This window comes from Coregonus clupeaformis, chromosome 17 (genome assembly GCF_020615455.1).
Source record: "Coregonus clupeaformis isolate EN_2021a chromosome 17, ASM2061545v1, whole genome shotgun sequence".
NCBI classification, from domain to species: Eukaryota; Metazoa; Chordata; class Actinopteri; order Salmoniformes; family Salmonidae; genus Coregonus; species Coregonus clupeaformis.
This window is the reverse complement of record NC_059208.1, coordinates 53499245-53519779: the sequence shown is the minus strand read 5'-3', so window position 1 is coordinate 53519779 and position 20535 is coordinate 53499245. Positions and strand designations below refer to the sequence as shown.

The following is a 20535-nucleotide window of genomic DNA, read 5'->3' as shown; positions in this document are numbered from 1 at the left end:
CCTTTGAGTTGTTTCTGTTTTAACCCTGTAAGCACGCGCAGTGAATACGTCGAAAAATAGACGGTCATCAATAATATGTACAATTTACAGGGAAACTATGAGTTCTTGTTATTGATAAACTGTTTATAAAACACACACACACACTGACACATACCCGGGCACACACACACACACACACACACACACACACACATACACACACACACACACACACTCTCTCTCTCTCTCTCTCTCTCTCTCTCTCTCTCTCTCTCTCTCTCTCTCTCTCTCTCTCTCTCTCTCTCTCTCTCTCTCTCTCTCTCTCTACTTCTCTCTCTCTCTCTCTCTCTCTCTCTCTCTCTCTCTCTCTCTCTCTCTCTCTCTCTCTCTCTCTCTCTGCACTTCTCTCTCTGTCTCTCTCTCTCTCTCTCTCTCTCTCTCTCTCTCTCTCTCTCTCTCTCTCTCCTCTCTCTCTCTCTGCACTTCTCTCTCTGTCTATCTCTCTCTCTCTCTCTCTCTCCCTCTGCACTTCTCTCTCTCTCTCTCTCTCTCTCTCTCTCTCTCTCTCTCTCTCTCTCTCTCTCTCTCTCTCCTCTCTCTCTCTCTCTGCACTTCTCTCTCTGTCTATCTCTCTCTCTCTCTCTCTCTCTCTCTGCACTTCTCTCTCTCTCTCTCTCCTCTCTCTCTCTCTCTCTCTCTCTCTCTCTCTCCTCTCTCTCTCTCTCTCTCTCTGCACTTCTCTCTCTGTCTATCTGTCTCTCTCTCTCTCTCTCCTCTCTCTCTCTCTCTCTCTCTCTGCACTTCTCTCTCTGTCTATCTGTCTCTGTCTCTCTCTCTCTCTCTCTCTCTCTCTCTCTCTCTCTCTCTCTCTCTCTCTCTCTCTCTCTCTCTCTAAGTAACATGTCTTCTCCTTGGTGTTACAGCTCAGTGTGGAGGCTCTATGACAGAATTCAGTGGAGTGATCCTGAGTCCAGGCTTCCCAGGGAATTACCCCAGCAGTGTGGACTGTACCTGGAGCGTGCAGCTCCCCATAGGCTTCGGTCTGTCTTTTCTACTGTTGCTGCTGTTCTTTTCTTTGTCCTTCACTGTCACATAAAATAAACGTACGTTTTCAAGTTAGAGGATAACAACGTTTCTTTGTAAGAGTAAGCAGTTTAAAGAAATGCATCCCCAGACTGTGTTTTTATTACACCAAGTCTCTCAATTTTTCAATTCAGTTTCAATTTAAGGGCTTTATTGGCATGGGAAACGTATGTTAACATTGCCAAAGCAAGTGAAGTAGATGGTAAACAAAAGTGAAATAAACAATACAATTAACAGCAAACATTACACTCAAGTAGTATCTCTCTCTCCCCTCTCTCTCCCCCTCTCCCCCTCTCTCTGTCTCTCTCTCTCTCTCTCTCTCTCTCTCTCTCTCTCTCTCTCTCTCTCTCTCTCTCTCTCTCTCTCTCTCTCTCTCTCTCTCTCTCTCTCTCTCTCTCTCTCTCTCTCTCTCTCTCTCTCTCTCTCTCTCTCTCTCCCCCTCTCTCTCCCCCTCTCCCCCTCTCTCTCTCCCTCTCCCCCTCTCTCTCCCCCCCTCTCTCCCCCTCTCTCTCTCCCCTCTCTCCCCCCTCTCTCAATCTCCCTCCCTCCCTCTCTCTCTCTCTCCCCCCTATCTCTCCCTCCCTCCCTCTCTCTCTCCCCCTCTCTCCCCCTCTCTCTCTCCCTCCCTCTCTCCCTCTCTCCCCCTCTCTCTCCCCATCTCCCCCTCTCTCACTCTCCCTCCCTCCCTCTCTCTCTCCCCCCTATCTCTCTCTCCCTCCCTCCCTCTCTCTTTCTCCCCCTCTCTCTCTCTCTCCCTCCCTCTCTCTCTCTCTCTCTCTCTCTCTCCCCCTCTCTCTTTCCCCCCTCTCTCGCTCCCTCCCTCTCTCTCTCACTCTCTTTCTCTCTCTCTCTCTTTCCCTCTCTGTCTCTCTTTCCCTCTCTCGCTCTCGCTCTCTCTCTCTCCCCCCTCTCACCCCCTCTCTCTCCCCCCTCTTTCGCTCTTTCTCTCTCTCTCTTTCCCTCTCTCTCTTCCCCCTCTTTCTCCCCCTCTCTCGCTCTTTCTCTGTCTCTCTTTCCCTCTCTCCCCCCCCCCCTCTCTCTCTCTCTCTCTCTCTCTCTCTCTCTCTCTCTCTCTCTCTCTCTCTCTATCTCTTTCCCTCTCTCTCTCTCTCTCTCTCTCTCTCTCTCTCTCTCTCTTTCCCTCCCTCTTTCGCTTTTTCTCTCTCTCTCTTTCCCCTCTCTCTCTCCCCCCTCTTTCTCCCCCCTCTCTCGCTCCTTCTCTCTCTCTTTCCCTCTCTCTCGCCCCCCCTCTCTCTCTCCCTCTCTTCCCTCTTTATTTTAGGCATTCACTTGCAGTTTCTAAACCTCTCTACTGAAGCGGTGCATGACTATCTAGAGGTGCGCAGCGGGAGTTTGGAGACGGGTTCGGTGATCGATAGGTTCAGTGGGTCTGTTGTGCCTGACTCTCTGTTCAGCACCACACATGAGACCAGCTTCTTGTTCCACAGTGACTACTCTCAGAACAAACCTGGCTTCCACATCATCTATGAGGGTGAGAACATTGGAAAGGAAAGTTTAAAGTATTGGACTTTTGGACCCACTTAAGCTCTTAAGTGTGACGCGTGCTGAGTATACGAAGAGGCAGGACTCAGACGCAGGAAATAACAAGGTCAAGGTTTACTGAAACAATGAGGAAGATAAATAACAAAGATGGAGTAAATGACAGGAAGCTAAACAATCACACGCAACATCATCCAGAACAGTCCAGGGCTAAATAGGGGTGGTGATGAGGTGCAGGTGCGCTGGAGGTGATTAGGGTGCGTTGGGTTTCCATTCCGGTGTTGCCGAGGTGGTGCGCTCAGACCGGTGGCTCAGTAGACCGGCGAATCAGAGCGCCGGAGGGGAGCAACGGGAGGAGACGTGACATTAAGAGACATTTCCGCTAGATGGGCCAGCTGCAAAGTCAAAATGGGTTATATTGTAAAAAATGTATGAAAAGTGTAAAGTTAGGCTTTAGGCATTAGGGTTAGCATTGTGGTTAAAATTAGGGTTAGCACTGTTGTTAAAATAAGGGTTAAGGTTAGGTTTAAAATCAGATTGTATGACTTTGTGGCTGTGCTAGCTAGTTACCACTCTGCAGAGCTGCCTCCAGAACAAGATTCATGACAAAAAAACACTAACCTGCAGGAGCTGAATCCCAGTTGGAGTTTGGTACCAAGTAGCTTTTAGGAGCTGAACCCCAGTTGGAGTTTGGTACCAAGTAGCTTTTAGGAGCTGAACCCCAGTTGGAGTTTGGTACCAAGTAGCTTTTAGGAGCAGAACCCCAGTTGGAGTTTGGTACCAAGTAGCTTTTAGGAGCTGAATCCCAGTTGGAGTTTGGTACCAAGTAGCTTTTAGGAGCTGAATCCCAGTTGGAGTTTGGTACCAAGTAGCTTTTAGGAGCTGAACCCCATTTGGAGTTTGGTACCAAGTAGCTTTTAGGAGCTGAATCCCAGTTGGAGTTTGGTACCAAGTAGCTTTTAGGAGCTGAACCCCATTTGGAGTTTGGTACCAAGTAGCTTTTAGGAGCTGAACCCCATTTGGAGTTTGGTACCAAGTAGCTTTTAGGAGCTGAACCCCATTTGGAGTTTGGTACCAAGTAGCTTTTAGGAGCTGAACCCCAGTTGGAGTTTGGTACCAAGTAGCTTTTAGGAGCAGAACCCCAGTTGGAGTTTGGTACCAAGTAGCTTTTAGGAGCTGAACCCCAGTTGGAGTTTGGTACCAAGTAGCTTTTAGGAGCAGAACCCCAGTTGGAGTTTGGTACCAAGTAGCTACCAAGAACTCCTTACCTTCTAACAAATCTTGTGTGGCTTGTGAGCAAAACATGCGCTTGTTCCTGAGAGTCTCAGCTTTTCATAGATGGGTCATAATAGTTTGTAGCTCAAACAGTTGGGACTCTACAGACGTTCTTGTGAGAAGAACCAGATCCGGGATCTGCCCTTGTCTCACAAACACCGCTCTACCTCAGCCCCCCATTAATCACACAGACGAATGGTTCATCTGCAGTTTTGTTTTGCCCTCTAACCGTTCAAATAAAACACCGTTAACAAACCCTTTGTGTTTTCCTGTTGACCAATAGCCTATGAGCTCCAGCGCTGCCCTGACCCGAGGCCGTTCCGTAACGGCGTGGTGATTGGCAGAGACTTCGGGGTGGGCCTGACCATCTCGTTTGAGTGCCTACCAGGTTATACCCTGATTGGAGAGGTCTCACTCACCTGCCTGCATGGGCTCAGCAGAAACTGGAACTACCCTGTACCATCGTGTGAAGGTGACCGGATTCATTTAAATGCGTCACGTGTTTAATATCTTCTGGAAGGATCTTTTTAGAGTAACATTAAAATGTGATGTGGTAGTGTAAATATAGGTTCACATTGCTGTCATTTAATGTTCCATTTAAACATTTTACCACTTTACATTTTATCATCTTTGAAATGTATATAATAATAATTTGGTTCACACATGTACAAGTGTGCATTAATGGGTCATGTGTGAATTGGACATGTGTTTTTTGCATATCCCAACAGTCCCCTCGGAGACTGGGGTCACGGCCGTGGGGTCACGGTCAGATGTTAGAGTATCTTTGAATGTGAAGGTGTAGTGTGGTGTGGTGTTGTCACTCGATGTGACCTTTATTCAATTTGAACGCTGAGAAGGTGTCTGTCTTAGTTTCCTGTTTCACATCTCTGGTAATTAGACTCTTACACTATATGGTATTATATAGTGTGGCTGTTGTTTATCATGTACCACACTGGCTGTTGTTTCTCATGTACCACACTGGCTGGTGTTTTTCATGTACCACACTGGCTGTTGTTTATCATGTACCACACTGGCTGTTGTTTCTCATGTACCACACTGGCTATTGTTTATCATGTACCACACTGGCTGTTGTTTCTCATGTACCACACTGGCTGGTGTTTCTCATGTACCACACTGGCTGTTGTTTATCATGTACCACACTGGCTGTTGTTTCTCATGTACCACACTGGCTGGTGTTTCTCATGTACCACACTGGCTGTTGTTTATCATGTACCACACTGGCTGTTGTTTCTCATGTACCACACTGGCTATTGTTTATCATGTACCACACTGGCTGTTGTTTCTCATGTACCACACTGGCTGTTGTTTCTCATGTACCACACTGGCTGTTGTTTATCATGTACCACACTGGCTGTTGTTTATCATGTACCACACTGGCTGTTGTTTATCATGTACCACACTGGCTGTTGTGTCTCATGTACCACACTGGCTGTGGTCTATCATGTACCACACTGGCTGTTGTTTATCATGTACCACACTTGTTGTTGTTTATCATGTACCACACTGGCTGTTGTTTATCATGTACCACACTGGCTGTTGTTCTCATGTACCACACTTGTTGTTGTTTATCATGTACCACACTTGTTGTTGTTTATCATGTACCACACTGGCTGTTGTTTATCATGTACCACACTGGCTGTTGTTTATCATGTACCACACTGGCTGTTGTTTATCATGTACCACACTGGCTGTGGTCTATCATGTACCACACTGGCTGTTGTTTATCATGTACCACACTGGCTGTTGTTTATCATGTACCACACTGGCTGTGGTCTATCATGTACCACACTGGCTGTTGTTTATCATGTACCACACCGGCTGTTGTTTATCATGTACCACACTGGCTGTTGTTTATCATGTACCACACTGGCTGTTGTTTATCAGGTACCACACTGGCTGTTGTTTATCATGTACCACACTGGCTGGTGTTTATCATGTACCACACTGGCTGTTGTTTATCATGTACCACACTGGCTGTTGTTTATCATGTACCACACTGGCTGTTGTTTATCATGTACCACACTGGCTGTTGTTTATCATGTACCACACTGGCTGTTGTTTATCATGTACCACACTGGCTGTTGTTTATCATGTACCACACTGGCTGTTGTTTATCATGTACCACACTGGCTGTTGTTTATCATGTACCACACTGGCTGGTGTTTATCATGTAACTGATCCAGCCTCAACCTTTAGAGGGTGTAGTGTCTGTAATGGATATCCAGACTTTATTCAGTTTAAACTTGAACGCTTGGTTTGACTCCTCTAAGTTCAAAGACAGATTTTATAGGCTCATTGAGTGGTTATGACGGGGAGTTTTAGTGCCTGAATCATAGCATGGGGCTCTGGTCGAAAGTAGTGGACTATATAGGGAATAGGGTGCCATTTCAGATGCAGCCAAGGTAACTGACGTCAGTAACAAGGATAGTGAATCACATCTCCTGGGGTTTACCCCTACAGAATACACACATCTATGAACAGTAACAAAATCATGTTTGGTTATAGTTGGTTTACTTACAGTTAGCCACTAGAGTAAGTTTTATCACCTAGTGTATATCAGGGGACCGGCTGACGGTTTCATTCTGTTCTCTCCTTCTATCTTTCATTCTGTTCTCTCCTATCTTTCATTCTGTTCTCTCCTTCTATCTTTCATTCTGTTCTCTCCTATCTTTCATTCTGTTCTCTCCTTCTATCTTTCATTCTGTTCTCTCCTATCTTTCATTCTGTTCTCTCCTATCTTTCATTCTGTTCTCTCCTTCTATCTTTCATTCTGTTCTCTCCTATCTTTCATTCTGTTCTCTCCTTCTATCTTTCATTCTGTTCTCTCCTATCTTTCATTCTGTTCTCTCCTATCTTTCATTCTGTTCTCTCCTATCTTTCATTCTGTTCTCTCCTATCTTTCATTCTGTTCTCTCCTTCTATCTTTCATTCTGTTCTCTCCTATCTTTCATTCTGTTCTCTCCTTCTATCTTTCATTCTGTTCTCTCCTATCTTTCATTCTGTTCTCTCCTATCTTTCATTCTGTTCTCTCCTTCTATCTTTCATTCTGTTCTCTTCTATCTTTCATTCTGTTCTCTCCTATCTTTCATTCTGTTCTCTCCTTCTATCTTTCATTCTGTTCTCTCCTATCTTTCATTCTGTTCTCTCCTATCTTTCATTCTGTTCTCTCCTATCTTTCATTCTGTTCTCTCCTATCTTTCATTCTGTTCTCTCCTTCTATCTTTCATTCTGTTCTCTCCTATCTTTCATTCTGTTCTCTCCTTCTGTCTTTCATTCTGTTCTCTCCTTCTATCTTTCATTCTGTTCTCTCCTATCTTTCATTCTGTTCTCTCCTTCTATCTTTCATTCTGTTCTCTCCTATCTTTCATTCTGTTCTCTCCTATCTTTCATTCTGTTCTCTCCTATCTTTCATTCTGTTCTCTCCTTCTATCTTTCATTCTGTTCTCTCCTTCTGTCTTTCATTCTGTTCTCTCCTTCTATCTTTCATTCTGTTCTCTCCTATCTTTCATTCTGTTCTCTCCTATCTTTCATTCTGTTCTCTCCTTCTATCTTTCATTCTGTTCTCTCCTTCTATCTTTCATTCTGTTCTCTCCTATCTTTCATTCTGTTCTCTCCTTCTGTCTTTCATTCTGTTCTCTCCTTCTATCTTTCATTCTGTTCTCTCCTATCTTTCATTCTGTTCTCTCCTATCTTTCATTCTGTTCTCTCCTTCTATCTTTCATTCTGTTCTCTCCTTCTATCTTTCATTCTGTTCTCTCCTTCTGTCTTTCATTCTGTTCTCTCCTTCTATCTTTCATTCTCCCTCCCTCCCTCCCTCCCATCCCTCCCTCCCTCCCTCCCCCCTCCCTCCCTCCCTCCCCCCTCCCTCCCTCCCTCCCTCCCCCCTCCCTCCCTCCCTCCCTCCCTCCAGCCCAGTGTGGTGGTAATATCACATCTCTGAATGGGACCATCTATTCTCCCAGCCACCCAGCAGAGTACCCAAACTTCCAGGACTGCCTGTGGAGTGTACGGGTTCCCCCAGGGAACGGTATCTACATCAACTTCACCGTTCTCAACACTGAACCCATCTACGATTACATCACTGTCTGGTAAGTAGTGGGCTTCATAACAGTAGTATGGTCTGCGTCCCAAAATGGCACCCTATTCCCTATATAGTGCACTACTTTTGACCAATGCCCTATGGGTATAGGGTGTCAATAGGGTGTAATTTGGGACGTGTTGCTGAACAGCGTATGTGTTGCTGAATATATAATTCCCCCCTTAATATCCTCAGTAGTGATGCGCGGGTTAAATCATAACCCGCAGTCCCCGCAGTTAAGGGCGGGTGGGTTTAGGGTCATTCATTATTGGGTGGATGAATGGTGGGTGGGTGGCGGGTTGAATGAAGAGAAAACAATACCTTAATAAAATCCATAAATGTATCAGTCATGTGCAATTTCTATCTGTAGGCTACATTGAGGTTTTTCTTTCATTATTTGAGGATATCTGGCATTAATTAGTGCATAAGCCTGAGCTTTAAGACCTAACTGAACGCGCACCAAATGCTTTTGGGAACGGGGCAGAAAACATTTACGGCGGATCCACAGAGGCAAAAAGGACAATGTGGGAGTTTAATTGAATAAGAGAAAAGCTGTGAAGTGGAGAGTTGAAGATAAAGTGTAGGGAGGACAGAACAGTGGTGTTTGGGGAAAGATTTGGTGAAGTGGTAAAACAGGATGATAGCAGTGCCAGCTGTGTGATGTGTGATGATTGTGAGGCTCTGTACAAATTCGACAGTCACAAGACAAGGGAACTTCAAATAGGCCTATGGCACGTCAAGGGAACCGTAGCCTACTGTTCACATGGGTTAAATGGAAACTGAAATCTGGACACTGACTGTAGGTCGATAACCTCTCACATAGCCTTAATATTAATTGCTGCAGAATGAAGCATTTCTTGGAAGTAAAATGAGGTTATAGTTTTGACTCGAGAACAGGAGTGGAGAAATATGATTTCTTTCAGCATCTTGACAGAATGCGAATTCACAGTCAGATACCGTCTGTGGAGGTGCTGTCTTTATCAGCATCATAAAAGCTGATAGTATTTCAACCACATAAAAGCCGAACTGAAACCTTATCAGAAACATGTTAGGTTCCGGTGATCAAGGGTTTATTTAGTCTCCTAAAGGGCAACATATAATGACAGAAGAGGAGCTGATTGTATCTAACTATAGACAAGTTGACTAACAAATAGACTTGATAAGGAACGATAAGCAGAAACATATATAATCAGTCATCCTGTCAAAACATCCTTCCTGTCTCTGACTGCAGCCTAAAGTGTATTTTCTATATTAGCGGGCTATGGTCGGGAGCGGGCCTCAGAGTTTCACTTTATCAGATATATAGTCAGCCGGTTGAGGATTAGTTATTAGCAATTGCGGACGGGGGCGGGTGAACAAGCACTAATCCTCAGGGTATGCTGGGAAAAAATATTTGTCAGCAGCGGTAAGGAAACAGACCGTAAAACATTTGATACAGAGACAGAAGGAAACAGACATTAAAACATTTGATACAGAGACAGAAGGAAACAGACCTTAAAATATTTGATACAGAGACAGAAGGAAACAGACCTTAAAAACATTTGATACAGAGACAGAAGGAAACAGACCTTAAAAACATTTGATACAGAGACAGAAGGAAACAGACCTTAAAACATTTGATACAGCGACAGAAGGAAACAGACCTTAATGTGTTCTCTGCTCTCCTCTCCCTACTCCCACGCGCTGAACACACAATGTATTTCTGTGTAAAGGGCACTAGAGCCAAGTAACAAGTACTATATGGCATTAAAGGCAGTATTTCCAGCTGGGGAAAAAAACGGATATAGCTACTCTAACAACATTTGACCAAGCAGTTATCCATCAATTACATCAGTTTTCCAGAGATATTGTAGGGCTACACTTGCTAGCGCTAACTGCATTTGTACGTGTTTTTAAAAAAGCAAAGCATTACCATATCATTTTTAGAATCATCAGCAAAATGGAAGGGGAATGGAATGTAGAATGTGGAATGTATCAAGGGATGTGTTGTTTATGCTCCGTTTGATTCCGGAACAGAACAGTAGAACAGGAGAACAGGAGAACAGCTCAGCAGCACCATAAGGCAGTAGCACCGCCACCACATGACAGCCGGGGGAACCAACCCCAGGACTTTCTCTCTCTCTCTACACTCCCACGGGGAACACTTTGAGCTCTGCCTCGGGCTTATAGTCAGAACAAGGCATCTGCAAGAGGCGTCCACTTTAGAAAAACACTTCTGTTGGACTCAGTAGACATGCCAAAAACATTTCTGTTAGACTCAATAGACATGCCAAAAACACTTCTGTTAGACTCAATAGACATGCCAAAAACACTTCTGTTAGACTCAGTAGACATGCCAAAAACACTTCTGTTAGACTCAATAGACATGCCAAAAACACTTCTGTTAGACTCAATAGACATGCCAAAAACACTTCTGTTAGACTCAATAGACATGCCAAAAACACTTCTGTTAGACTCAGTAGACATGCCAAAAACACTTCTGTTAGACTCAGTAGACATGCCAAAAACACTTCTGTTAGACTCAGTAGACATGCCAAAAACACTTCTGTTAGACTCAGTAGACATGCCAAAAACACTTCTGTTAGACTCAGTAGACATGCCAAAAACACTTCTGTTAGACTCAGTAGACATGCCAAAAACACTTCTGTTAGACTCAGTAGACATGAATAGGGTACCATTTGGGATGCATCCTCAGTCAGGAAAACAGATGTACAGTGGGGAGAACAAGTATTTGATACACTGCCGATTTTGCAGGTTTTCCTACTTACAAAGCATGTAGAGGTCTGTCATTTTTATCATAGGTACACTTCAACTGTGAGAGACGGAATCTAAAACAAAAATCCAGAAAATCACATTGTATGATTTTTTAAGTAATTAATTTGCATTTTATTGCATGACATAAGTATTTGATACATCAGAAAAGCAGAACTTAATATTTGGTACAGAAACCTTTGTTTGCAATTACAGAGATCATACGTTTCCTGTAGGTCTTGACCAGGTTTGCACACACTGCAGCAGGGATTTTGGCCCACTCCTCCATACAGACCTTCTCCAGATCCTTCAAGTTTCGGGGCTGTCGCTGGGCAATATGGACTTTCAGCTCCCTCCAAAGATTTTCTATTGGGTTCAGGTCTGGAGACTGGCTAGGCCACTCCAGGACCTTGAGATGCTTCTTACGGAGCCACTCCTTAGTTGACCTGGCTGTGTGTTTCGGGTCGTTGTCATGCTGGAAGACCCAGCCACGACCCATCTTCAATGCTCTTACTGAGGGAAGGAGGTTGTTGGCCAAGATCTCGCGATACATGGCCCCATCCATCCTCCCCTCAATACGGTGCAGTCGTCCTGTCCCCTTTGCAGAAAAGCATCCCCAAAGAATGATGTTTCCACCTCCATGCTTCACGGTTGGGATGGTGTTCTTGGGGTTGTACTCATCCTTCTTCTTCCTCCAAACACGGCGAGTGGAGTTAAGACCAAAAAGCTCTATTTTTGTCTCATCAGACCACATGACCTTCTCCCATTCCTCCTCTGGATCATCCAGATGGTCATTGACAAACTTCAGACGGGCCTGGACATGCGCTGGCTTGAGCAGGGGGACCTTGCGTGCGCTGCAGGATTTTAATCCATGACGGTGTAGTGTGTTACTAATGGTTTTCTTTGAGACTGTGGTCCCAGCTCTCTTCAGGTCATTGACCAGGTCCTGCCGTGTAGTTCTGGGCTGATCCCTCACCTTCCGCTCTGGCTAAGAGCGTCTGCTAAATGACGTTAATGTGCCCTTGAGCAAGGCACTTAACCCTAATTGCTCCTGTAAGTCGCTCTGGATAAGAGCGTCTGCTAAATGACTAAAATGTAAATGTAATGATATCATTGATGCCCCACGAGGTGAGATCTTGCATGGAGCCCCAGACCGAGGGTGATTGACCGTCATCTTGAACTTCTTCAATTTTCTAATAATTGCGCCAACAGTTGTTGCCTTCTCACCAAGCTGCTTGTCTATTGTCCTGTAGATCATCCCAGCCTTGTGCAGGTCTACAATTTTATCCCTGATGTCCTTACACAGCTCTCTGGTCTTGGCCATTGTGGAGAGGTTGGAGTCTGTTTGATTGAGTGTGTGGACAGGTGTCTTTTATACAGGTAACGAGTTCAAACAGGTGCAGTTAATACAGGTAATGAGTGGAGAACAGGAGGGCTTCTTAAAGAAAAACTAACAGGTCTGTGAGAGACAGAATTCTTACTGGTTGGTAGGTGATCAAATACTTATGTCAAATAAAATGCAAATTAATTACTTAAAAATCATACAATGTGATTTTCTGGATTTTTGTTTTAGATTCCGTCTCTCACAGTTGAAGTGTACCTATGATAAAAATTACAGACATCTACATGCTTTGTAAGTAGGAAAACCTGCAAAATTGGCAGTGTATCAAATACTTGTTCTCCCCACTGTATCTCTGCACTCATGATGCTGGCATTAGTGGAAATGTGTTTTCTCTGTATAGCAGAGCAGACTACAGCGGCTGAAGTCTTCAGCGATCGGTTCACACGTAATGATAGACCTATTAAGGAGCGGTCCGGAGGGAAATTGCTTATCATTGAAAATCATTAGTACTGGCTGTGGCTGTTGTTGACCTTATTTAGCTGCGCTTTTCGTAACACAAACTTCTCCTCAGGTTCTCTGGATATGCTGGCTGAGTTGAGCTCCCCAAATATCTGTAGCTAGTGCATCACCTAGCTAGCTAGGACCCTGGAAGACCCAGGTCACTCATAGAACAGCAGAAAGCTTTGTAGCTTTCGTGTGCACTTAACTAGCCACGACCCTCGATGACCCCAAACCCAGACCACTCTGGGTCACAACAGTGAAGTGCTTATTTTTGGTGGATTTTTTGTTCAGATTGACGGTCAAAGATTGAACAGTTGTTATTCTCACCTTGCTGATTGGCTGGATGGTCATTATCCAGAGAAATAGAGTGCTACGTTAGCTACCAGGCTAAAAGGAAAACTAAGGCTGCATCCAAAATAGTGCACTATGTAGGGTATAGGGTGCCATTTGGGATGCTACCTAACTCACACTCACCCCTGGTTGTTGCTCATCGCTAGAGGGCCACAGACCTAGGACCACTCTCAGAACAAGAAAGTTCTTCATTTGGCAAATTTTGTCCACTTCTCGCTCAGAAGATTTACTTTGTCCAGACTAATTACTCTCTCTCTGCTGTGGGACCAGGCTGTCCAGACTAATTACTCTCTCTCTGCTGTGGGACCAGGCTGTCCAGACTAATTACTCTCTCTCTGCTGTGGGACCAGGCTGTACAGACTAATTACTCTCTCTCTGCTGTGGGACCAGGCTGTACAGACTAATTACTCTCTCTCTGCTGTGGGACCAGGCTGTCCAGACTAATTACTCTCTCTCTGCTGTGGGACCAGGCTGTCCAGACTAATTACTCTCTCTCTGCTGTGGGACCAGGCTGTACAGACTAATTACTCTCTCTCTGCTGTGGGACCAGGCTGTCCAGACTAATTACTCTCTCTCTGCTGTGGGACCAGGCTGTACAGACTAATTACTCTCTCTCTGCTGTGGGACCAGGCTGTACAGACTAATTACTCTCTCTCTGCTGTGGGACCAGGCTGTCCAGACTAATTACTCTCTCTCTGCTGTGGGACCAGGCTGTACAGACTAATTACTCTCTCTCTGCTGTGGGACCAGGCTGTCCAGATTAATTACTCTCTCTCTGCTGTGGGACCAGGCTGTCCAGATTAATTACTATCTCTCTGCTGTGGGACCAGGCTGTACAGACTAATTACTATCTCTCTGCTGTGGGACCAGGCTGTACAGACTAATTACTCTCTCTCTGCTGTGGGACCAGGCTGTACAGACTAATTACTCTCTCTCTGCTGTGGGACCAGGCTGTCCAGATTAATTACTCTCTCTCTGCTGTGGGACCAGGCTGTACAGACTAATTACTCTCTCTCTGCTGTGGGACCAGGCTGTACAGACTAATTACTCTCTCTCTGCTGTGGGACCAGGCTGTACAGACTAATTACTCTCTCTCTGCGGTGTGACCAGGCTGTCCAGACTAATTACTCTCTCTCTGCTGTGGGACCAGGCTGTCCAGACTAATTACTCTCTCTCTGCTGTGGGACCAGGCTGTCCAGACTAATTACTATCTCTCTGCTGTGGGACCAGGCTGTACAGACTAATTACTCTCTCTCTGCTGTGGGACCAGGCTGTCCAGACTAATTACTCTCTCTCTGCTGTGGGACCAGGCTGTACAGATTAATTACTCTCTCTCTGCTGTGGGACCAGGCTGTCCAGACTAATTACTCTCTCTCTGCTGTGGGACCAGGCTGTACAGACTAATTACTCTCTCTCTGCTGTGGGACCAGGCTGTCCAGACTAATTACTCTCTCTCTGCTGTGGGACCAGGCTGTCCAGACTAATTACTCTCTCTCTGCTGTGGGACCAGGCTGTCCAGACTAATTACTCTCTCTCTGCTGTGTGACCAGGCTGTCCAGACTAATTAACTACAAAGCTTTGGGGAAACTAACTCACCCCTGATTGGTTGTCGTCTCTCCCTACAGGGACGGCCCTGACCAAGGCTCTCCTCAGATTGGTCAGTTCAGTGGGAACACGCCCCAGAAAGCGGTCTATACCACAGCCAATCATGTCCTCATCAAGTTCCACAGTGATTTCAGCACCAGCGGGTTCTTTGTACTTACCTACCATGGTGAGTAGTGCCCTTTTAAAGTTTCAACTTAGTTACTATGGTGAGTAGTGCCCTTTTTAAAGTGTCTACTTAGTTACCATGGTCAGTAGTGCCCTTTTAAAGTGTCTACTTAGTTACCATGGTCAGTAGTGCCCTTTTTTAAGTGTCTACTTAGTTACCATGGTCAGTAGTGCCCTTTTAAAGTTTCTACTTAGTTACCATGGTCAGTAGTGCCCTTTTTTAAGTTTCTACTTAGTTGCCATGGGGAGTAGTGCCCTTTTTAAAGTTTCTACTTAGTTGCCATGGGGAGTAGTGCCCTTTTTAAAGTTTCTACTTAGTTGCCATGGTGTTCCCTGTTAAAGAGAGTGCTTCAGCTGTAATGACTCTGATTAAAATGGACCCATAGATTAAACAGAACCCTAGACTGGACATTGGTAATATAATGAATTTACAGCCTTTATGAATGTACGGCCTTGTCACGATCGTCTGAAGAAGCGGACCAATACGCAGCGCGTGGAGTGAACATGATGACTTTATTTAATAAAGCAACCACAAAAAACAACAAATGACGATAGTGAAGTCCTCTGTAACACTGACAGAAACATGGAACAAAAACCCACAATACCCACGAGAAAACACACAGTATAAATATGGCTCCCAATCAGAGATAACGAGCCGACAGCTGTCACTCGTTACCTCCGATTGGGAGTCACCTGAATAATCACGAACAATCACCACACATAGAAATGAAACAACCAGAATACCCAACCTAGAAATACACCCAAACAAGGAAAATGAACAACCCTGGCTCAATAATAAAGTCCATGGAGCCAGAGTGTCACAGTACCCCCCCCTAAAGGTGCGCACTCCGGGCGCACCAGCATACAGTCTAGGGGAGGGTCTGGGTGGGCGTCTGTCCATGGTGGCGGTTCTGGTCCAGGTCGTGGTCCCCACCCCACCTTAGTCACTATCCGCTTCCGTAGCCCCCTCCACATGACCACCCCCCAACTAAACCCACCTGGATTAAGGGGCGGCACCGGACTAAGGGGCAGCACCGGACTTAGAGGCAGCACCGGACTAAGGGGCAGCACCGGACTAAGGGGCAGCACCGGGCTAAGGGGCAGCACCGGACTAAGGGGCAGCACCGGACTAAGGGGCAGCACTGGGCTAAGGGACAGTACCTGACTAGCTGGCGGATCCTGGCTGGCTGGCTCAGGCGGATCCTGGCTGGACGGCTCTGGCGGATCCTGGCTGGCGGAAGGCTCTGGCTGATCCTGGCTGGCGGAAGGCTCTGGCTGATCCTGTCTGGCAGAAGGCTCTGGCTGATCCTGTCTGGCGGAAGGCTCTGGCTGATCCTGTCTGGCGGAAGGCTCTGGCTGATCCTGTCTGGCGGAAGGCTCTGGCTGATCCTGTCTGGCGGAAGGCTCCTGGCTGATCCTGTCTGGCGGAAGGCTCTGGCTGATCCTGTCTGGCGGAAGGCTCTGGCTGATCCTGTCTGGCGGAAGGCTCTGGCTGATCCTGTCTGGCGGAGAGCTCTAGCGGCTCCGGTCTGGCGGACGGCTCTGAAGGCTCATGGCAGACGGGCGGCTTTGCAGGCTCAGTACAGACGAGCAGTTCAGACGGCGTTGGGCAGACGGACAGTTCAGACGGCGTTGGGCAGACGGGCAGTTCAGACGGCGTTGGGCAGACGGACAGTTCAGGCGCCGTTGGGCAGACGGGCAGTTCAGGCGCCGTTGGGCAGACGGGCAGTTCAGACGGCGTTGGGCAGACGGACAGTTCAGGCCCCGTTGGGCAGACGGCAGACTCTGGCCGTCTGAGGCGCACCGTAGGCCTGGTGCGTGGTGCCGGAACTGGAGTTACCGGGCTGAGGACACGCATCTCAGGGCTAGTGCGGGGAGAAGCAACAGGGCATGCTTGGCCCTGGGGACGCACCGTAGGCCTGATGCGTGGTGCCGGAACTGGAGGTACCGGGCTGAGGACACGCATCTCAGGGCTAGTGCGGGGAGAAGCAACAGGGCATGCTGGACCCTGGGAACGCACATAAGGGCTAGTGCGGAGAGCCGGAACAGGGCATGCTGGACCCTGGGGACTCACATTAAGCCTAGTGCGGAGAGCAGCAACAGGACGCACAGGACTCGGGAGACACACAGGAGGCTTGGGGCGTGGTGTAGGCACTGGTGGGAAAGGGCTGGCGACGCGCACCGTATCCCTGGTGCGAGTGGCCGGAACAGGCCGGGCTGGGCTGGCGAGCGCACCGTATCCCTGGTGCGAGTGGCCGGAACAGGCCGGGCCGGGCTGGCGAAGCGCACCGTATCCTTGGTGCGAGGGGTCGTAACAGGCCGGACCGTACTGGAGGCACACACCACTGGCTCTACCCGGGAACTGGAACGGGCCGGACCGGACTGGATACACACCTCAGTCTCTCACGCCGTGCCTCTACATCTCCTTTCCCTACTTTGGCCAGTGACCCCCGTAACCTGGTTGCCTCTTGAATTCGCCCCTTCTCTGCCTCCGTTAGCCCCGTCGCTCCAAGCCATGTGCCCCCCCAAAAAACTTTTTGGGGGTTGCCTCTCGTCCTTCCAACGATGATGGCCCTGCTGACGCCGTTGCTCCTCTCTCGCCAGGGCCTTGATCTTCCCCCCAAGGTCCCTTGCCCCCGAGCATGTCCTCCCAGGACCACGATTTGCCCACCTGGGCCATCGCCAGCCTCTCGAGCTCCTTACCAGGCGCTTCCTCCCATGTCCAGCTGTCTTGCTCCTGGACACGCTGCTTGGTCCTTCTATGGTGGGTTTTTCTGTCACGATCGTCTGAAGAAGCGGACCAATACGCAGCGCGTGGAGTGAACATGATGACTTTATTTAATAAAGCAACCACAAAAAACAACAAATGACGATAGTGAAGTCCTCTGTAACACTGACAGAAACATGGAACAAAAACCCACAATACCCACGAGAAAACACACAGTATAAATATGGCTCCCAATCAGAGATAACGAGCCGACAGCTGTCACTCGTTACCTCCGATTGGGAGTCACCTGAATAATCACGAACAATCACCACACATAGAAATGAAACAACCAGAATACCCAACCTAGAAATACACCCAAACAAGGAAAATGAACAACCCTGGCTCAATAATAAAGTCCATGGAGCCAGAGTGTCACAGGCCTTTATGAACAACCCAGAGGGATCTAAGGCTCTATCTCAATTAGTCTTTCCTTGATTCCTCTCCTCGCCTCCTTCTCAACCATAATGGAAGGTCCCTCCCCTCAGACCTTCTTCTCTGCGTTTTGAGAAGGCGGTAAGGAGGAGAGCGGTTGCAAGGACGAGAAGAAAGACGAATTACATGCTGTAGGAATACATGGGTCCAGATGAGTCTAATGTTTTGTTTTCTATTACTGTTATCAGCACCTTTATCAGCTTGTTGTATTAGTCAACCTCCAAGCTGCTTTCTAACATCTTGTTGTTCTTAATAACATGATTTCTAATGATATAAACCAGAATATCAACACTCATCTACTAACATTTTCATTCAAAACTTTAATTTGTTCATTCTTACCACAGTTTGTATTATCATTACTTTTTGATGATCGTGGTGGAGGTTCATAATCTTGATAGCTGACTATTTATAGCTTTTCAGCCTTATAAGTTTGATGAGCTGACAGGATGAAGGGGGTGTGATTACAGTTTGATGAGCTGACAGGATGAAGGGGGTGTCGTGACGTGACTTTAACATTAATCTGAAGGCTGTTATTATCTAATCAACTAACTATGTTTAATTGTTACCCGATTATATTAATCATGTAACAACTAACTCATTTGGATCTGGGACACAACAAGAGTGGTTCTTTTAAAGAGTCACCATCTTCCTAATAAACTCTAAAAGGTCTTTACCGATCACATCTATAAACAGTCAATGTATTAATCATAACCTCGCATCAGATCATCATACTGAACAGTCGTAACCTCCTTCATCTGCAAAAACCCGAGCCTTACTTATGATTCAGTACTACACAAATTGGTTTAAGGATTTATTTACTAGCTAATTAAATGGGAACACAGGATAAACATACACACTCCGCACCGGTTATTGACTGGAGAAAACAGGTCCCTATGACAACAACATGGCTGCTTGTTAAACAGAAGAGATGGAGAGGAAGAAAGAGAGGGACAGAGACACTTAACCTTGATACATTCAGAAACTACTCTCACCTACAGTAATTACATACTTGGCACACGAACCGCCGCCCGCTTTGAGTAAGAAATCATGAATGTATTTACGTGAAATGCCTGGTTCGCCGTGTATCTCTCTCGGTGGACAGGACCGCCCTGGAAAGTGTCAGGGTATCTGATGCGGATGTGGTGCGAAATCAAGTGCAGGACACAGGAGCTAAGTCAAACCAGTCTTTACTTGAAAAGACAAAATACCAAACGGGTCTAACCAACCCGGAGGCGAACAATACGCAACAGTGCGTAAAACACAAAACCGACTGCGCACGAAAACAACAGTGCGACGGTACACGCTAGCGACTGGCAAAAAGTGAACAGCACCAACAGACAGGTGAAACCAATTACACACAACACATGACAGAAACAACGAGAACTTATAGGACACATAATCAACACTAAACACGAACAGGTGTACCAAACAGACCAAACCAAACAAACATCGAAAAACAAAGAACGGTGGCAGCTAGTACTCCGGAGACGACGACCGCCGAAGCCTGCCCGAACAAGGAGGAGGAGCAGCCTCGGCCGAAACCGTGACAGAAAGGGAGTTGGGCCTTCGCCCTGGAAAGGGAGTTGGGCCTTCGCCCTGGAAAGGGAGTTGGGCCTTCGCCCTGGAAAGGGAGTTGGGCCTTCGCCCTGGAAAGGGAGTTGGGCATTCGCCCTGGAAAGGGAGTTGGGCCTTCTCGCAGCGCGCTCGTAAGGCTCTGATTGTCCAAGGAAGGTTCCAACAAGTCTTCTACTGTGGTTTACTTCTTCGTAGTTGTCCGGTTTCCGATGACTTGTCGTGTAGTCCTGAACCGAACTACAGAGTTGATTTTGCTTCCATTCGCTCTTGAAGATGCTTCTTTGAAGATAGGCCGTATCGATGGTTCCCCAGTGGGGTGTTGAGGGTAGCGTAATACGGTGGTCTGAGCAGAGTAACAAAGGTTGGTCCTACTTAAATTCGCTTTCGAAGATACTTTACTTAGGACAGCTATATCAGCCGTACCAATGATTGTCCGGGAGGTGGTTTGAGCAGAGTAACAGAGGTTGGTCCTGCTTAAATTTGCTTTAGAAGATACCTTACTTAGGACAGCTAATCAGCCGTACCAGTGATTGTCCGGGAGGTGAGTGTTTCTTCTCCATGTTCAAACCACTTTAACACGTGCAGCTGCAGCTTTACGTCTTTCTGGTCTGATATGTTCATTTCTTTACCCATCTTTTATACACTCTGCTCGAAAGGGGGCGGTTCCGTCAGGCTGACACGCTTTCTGACCTCACTTTGGGCGGTGACCACTAACTGTGCCAAGTTATGAAAAACAATTATCTCATACAACTTCTCAAATCACATCCCTCTCTTAACAAAAACCACATTCATCATTTTTCATGTTATATGCACAACGCATAGGATGGACACTTCCTACATGTAGTGGGTATACTTTCCAAGTTACAGTATTTCCTTTATAACATTTTGAATGACATCATAAAATAACAAACCAAATGACATTAGTGTTCTATAGATCGCCTCCGACCGTTCCCCACGTTCTACTTTAGAAATATTGTTCCAGTATTCGCTTTTGAACGTGTTAGAGTTTCAGAAGGGAAAAAGTCTGTTGAAACAAAGACATTCCTTGGGCGGATCTTGAGAGGGAGATCCTGGCCTTCTTTGTTGATTTACAACAGGGTGTGAGCTGTT

At 46.6% G+C, this 20535-nt stretch overlaps 1 protein-coding gene across 1 annotated transcript in view; it reads left to right on the top strand.

The window, feature by feature from the left end:
- Window positions 1-20535, top strand: part of LOC121543738 (CUB and sushi domain-containing protein 3) — a 205368-nt gene that overhangs the window by 27845 nt on the left and 156988 nt on the right. The window contains exons 8-12 of the mRNA XM_045226581.1: window positions 903-1019; window positions 2345-2554; window positions 4121-4309; window positions 7769-7946; window positions 14507-14652. Of these exons, the coding sequence (XP_045082516.1) occupies window positions 903-1019; window positions 2345-2554; window positions 4121-4309; window positions 7769-7946; window positions 14507-14652 (840 nt within the window). The remainder of the gene's footprint in view (window positions 1-902; window positions 1020-2344; window positions 2555-4120; window positions 4310-7768; window positions 7947-14506; window positions 14653-20535) is intronic.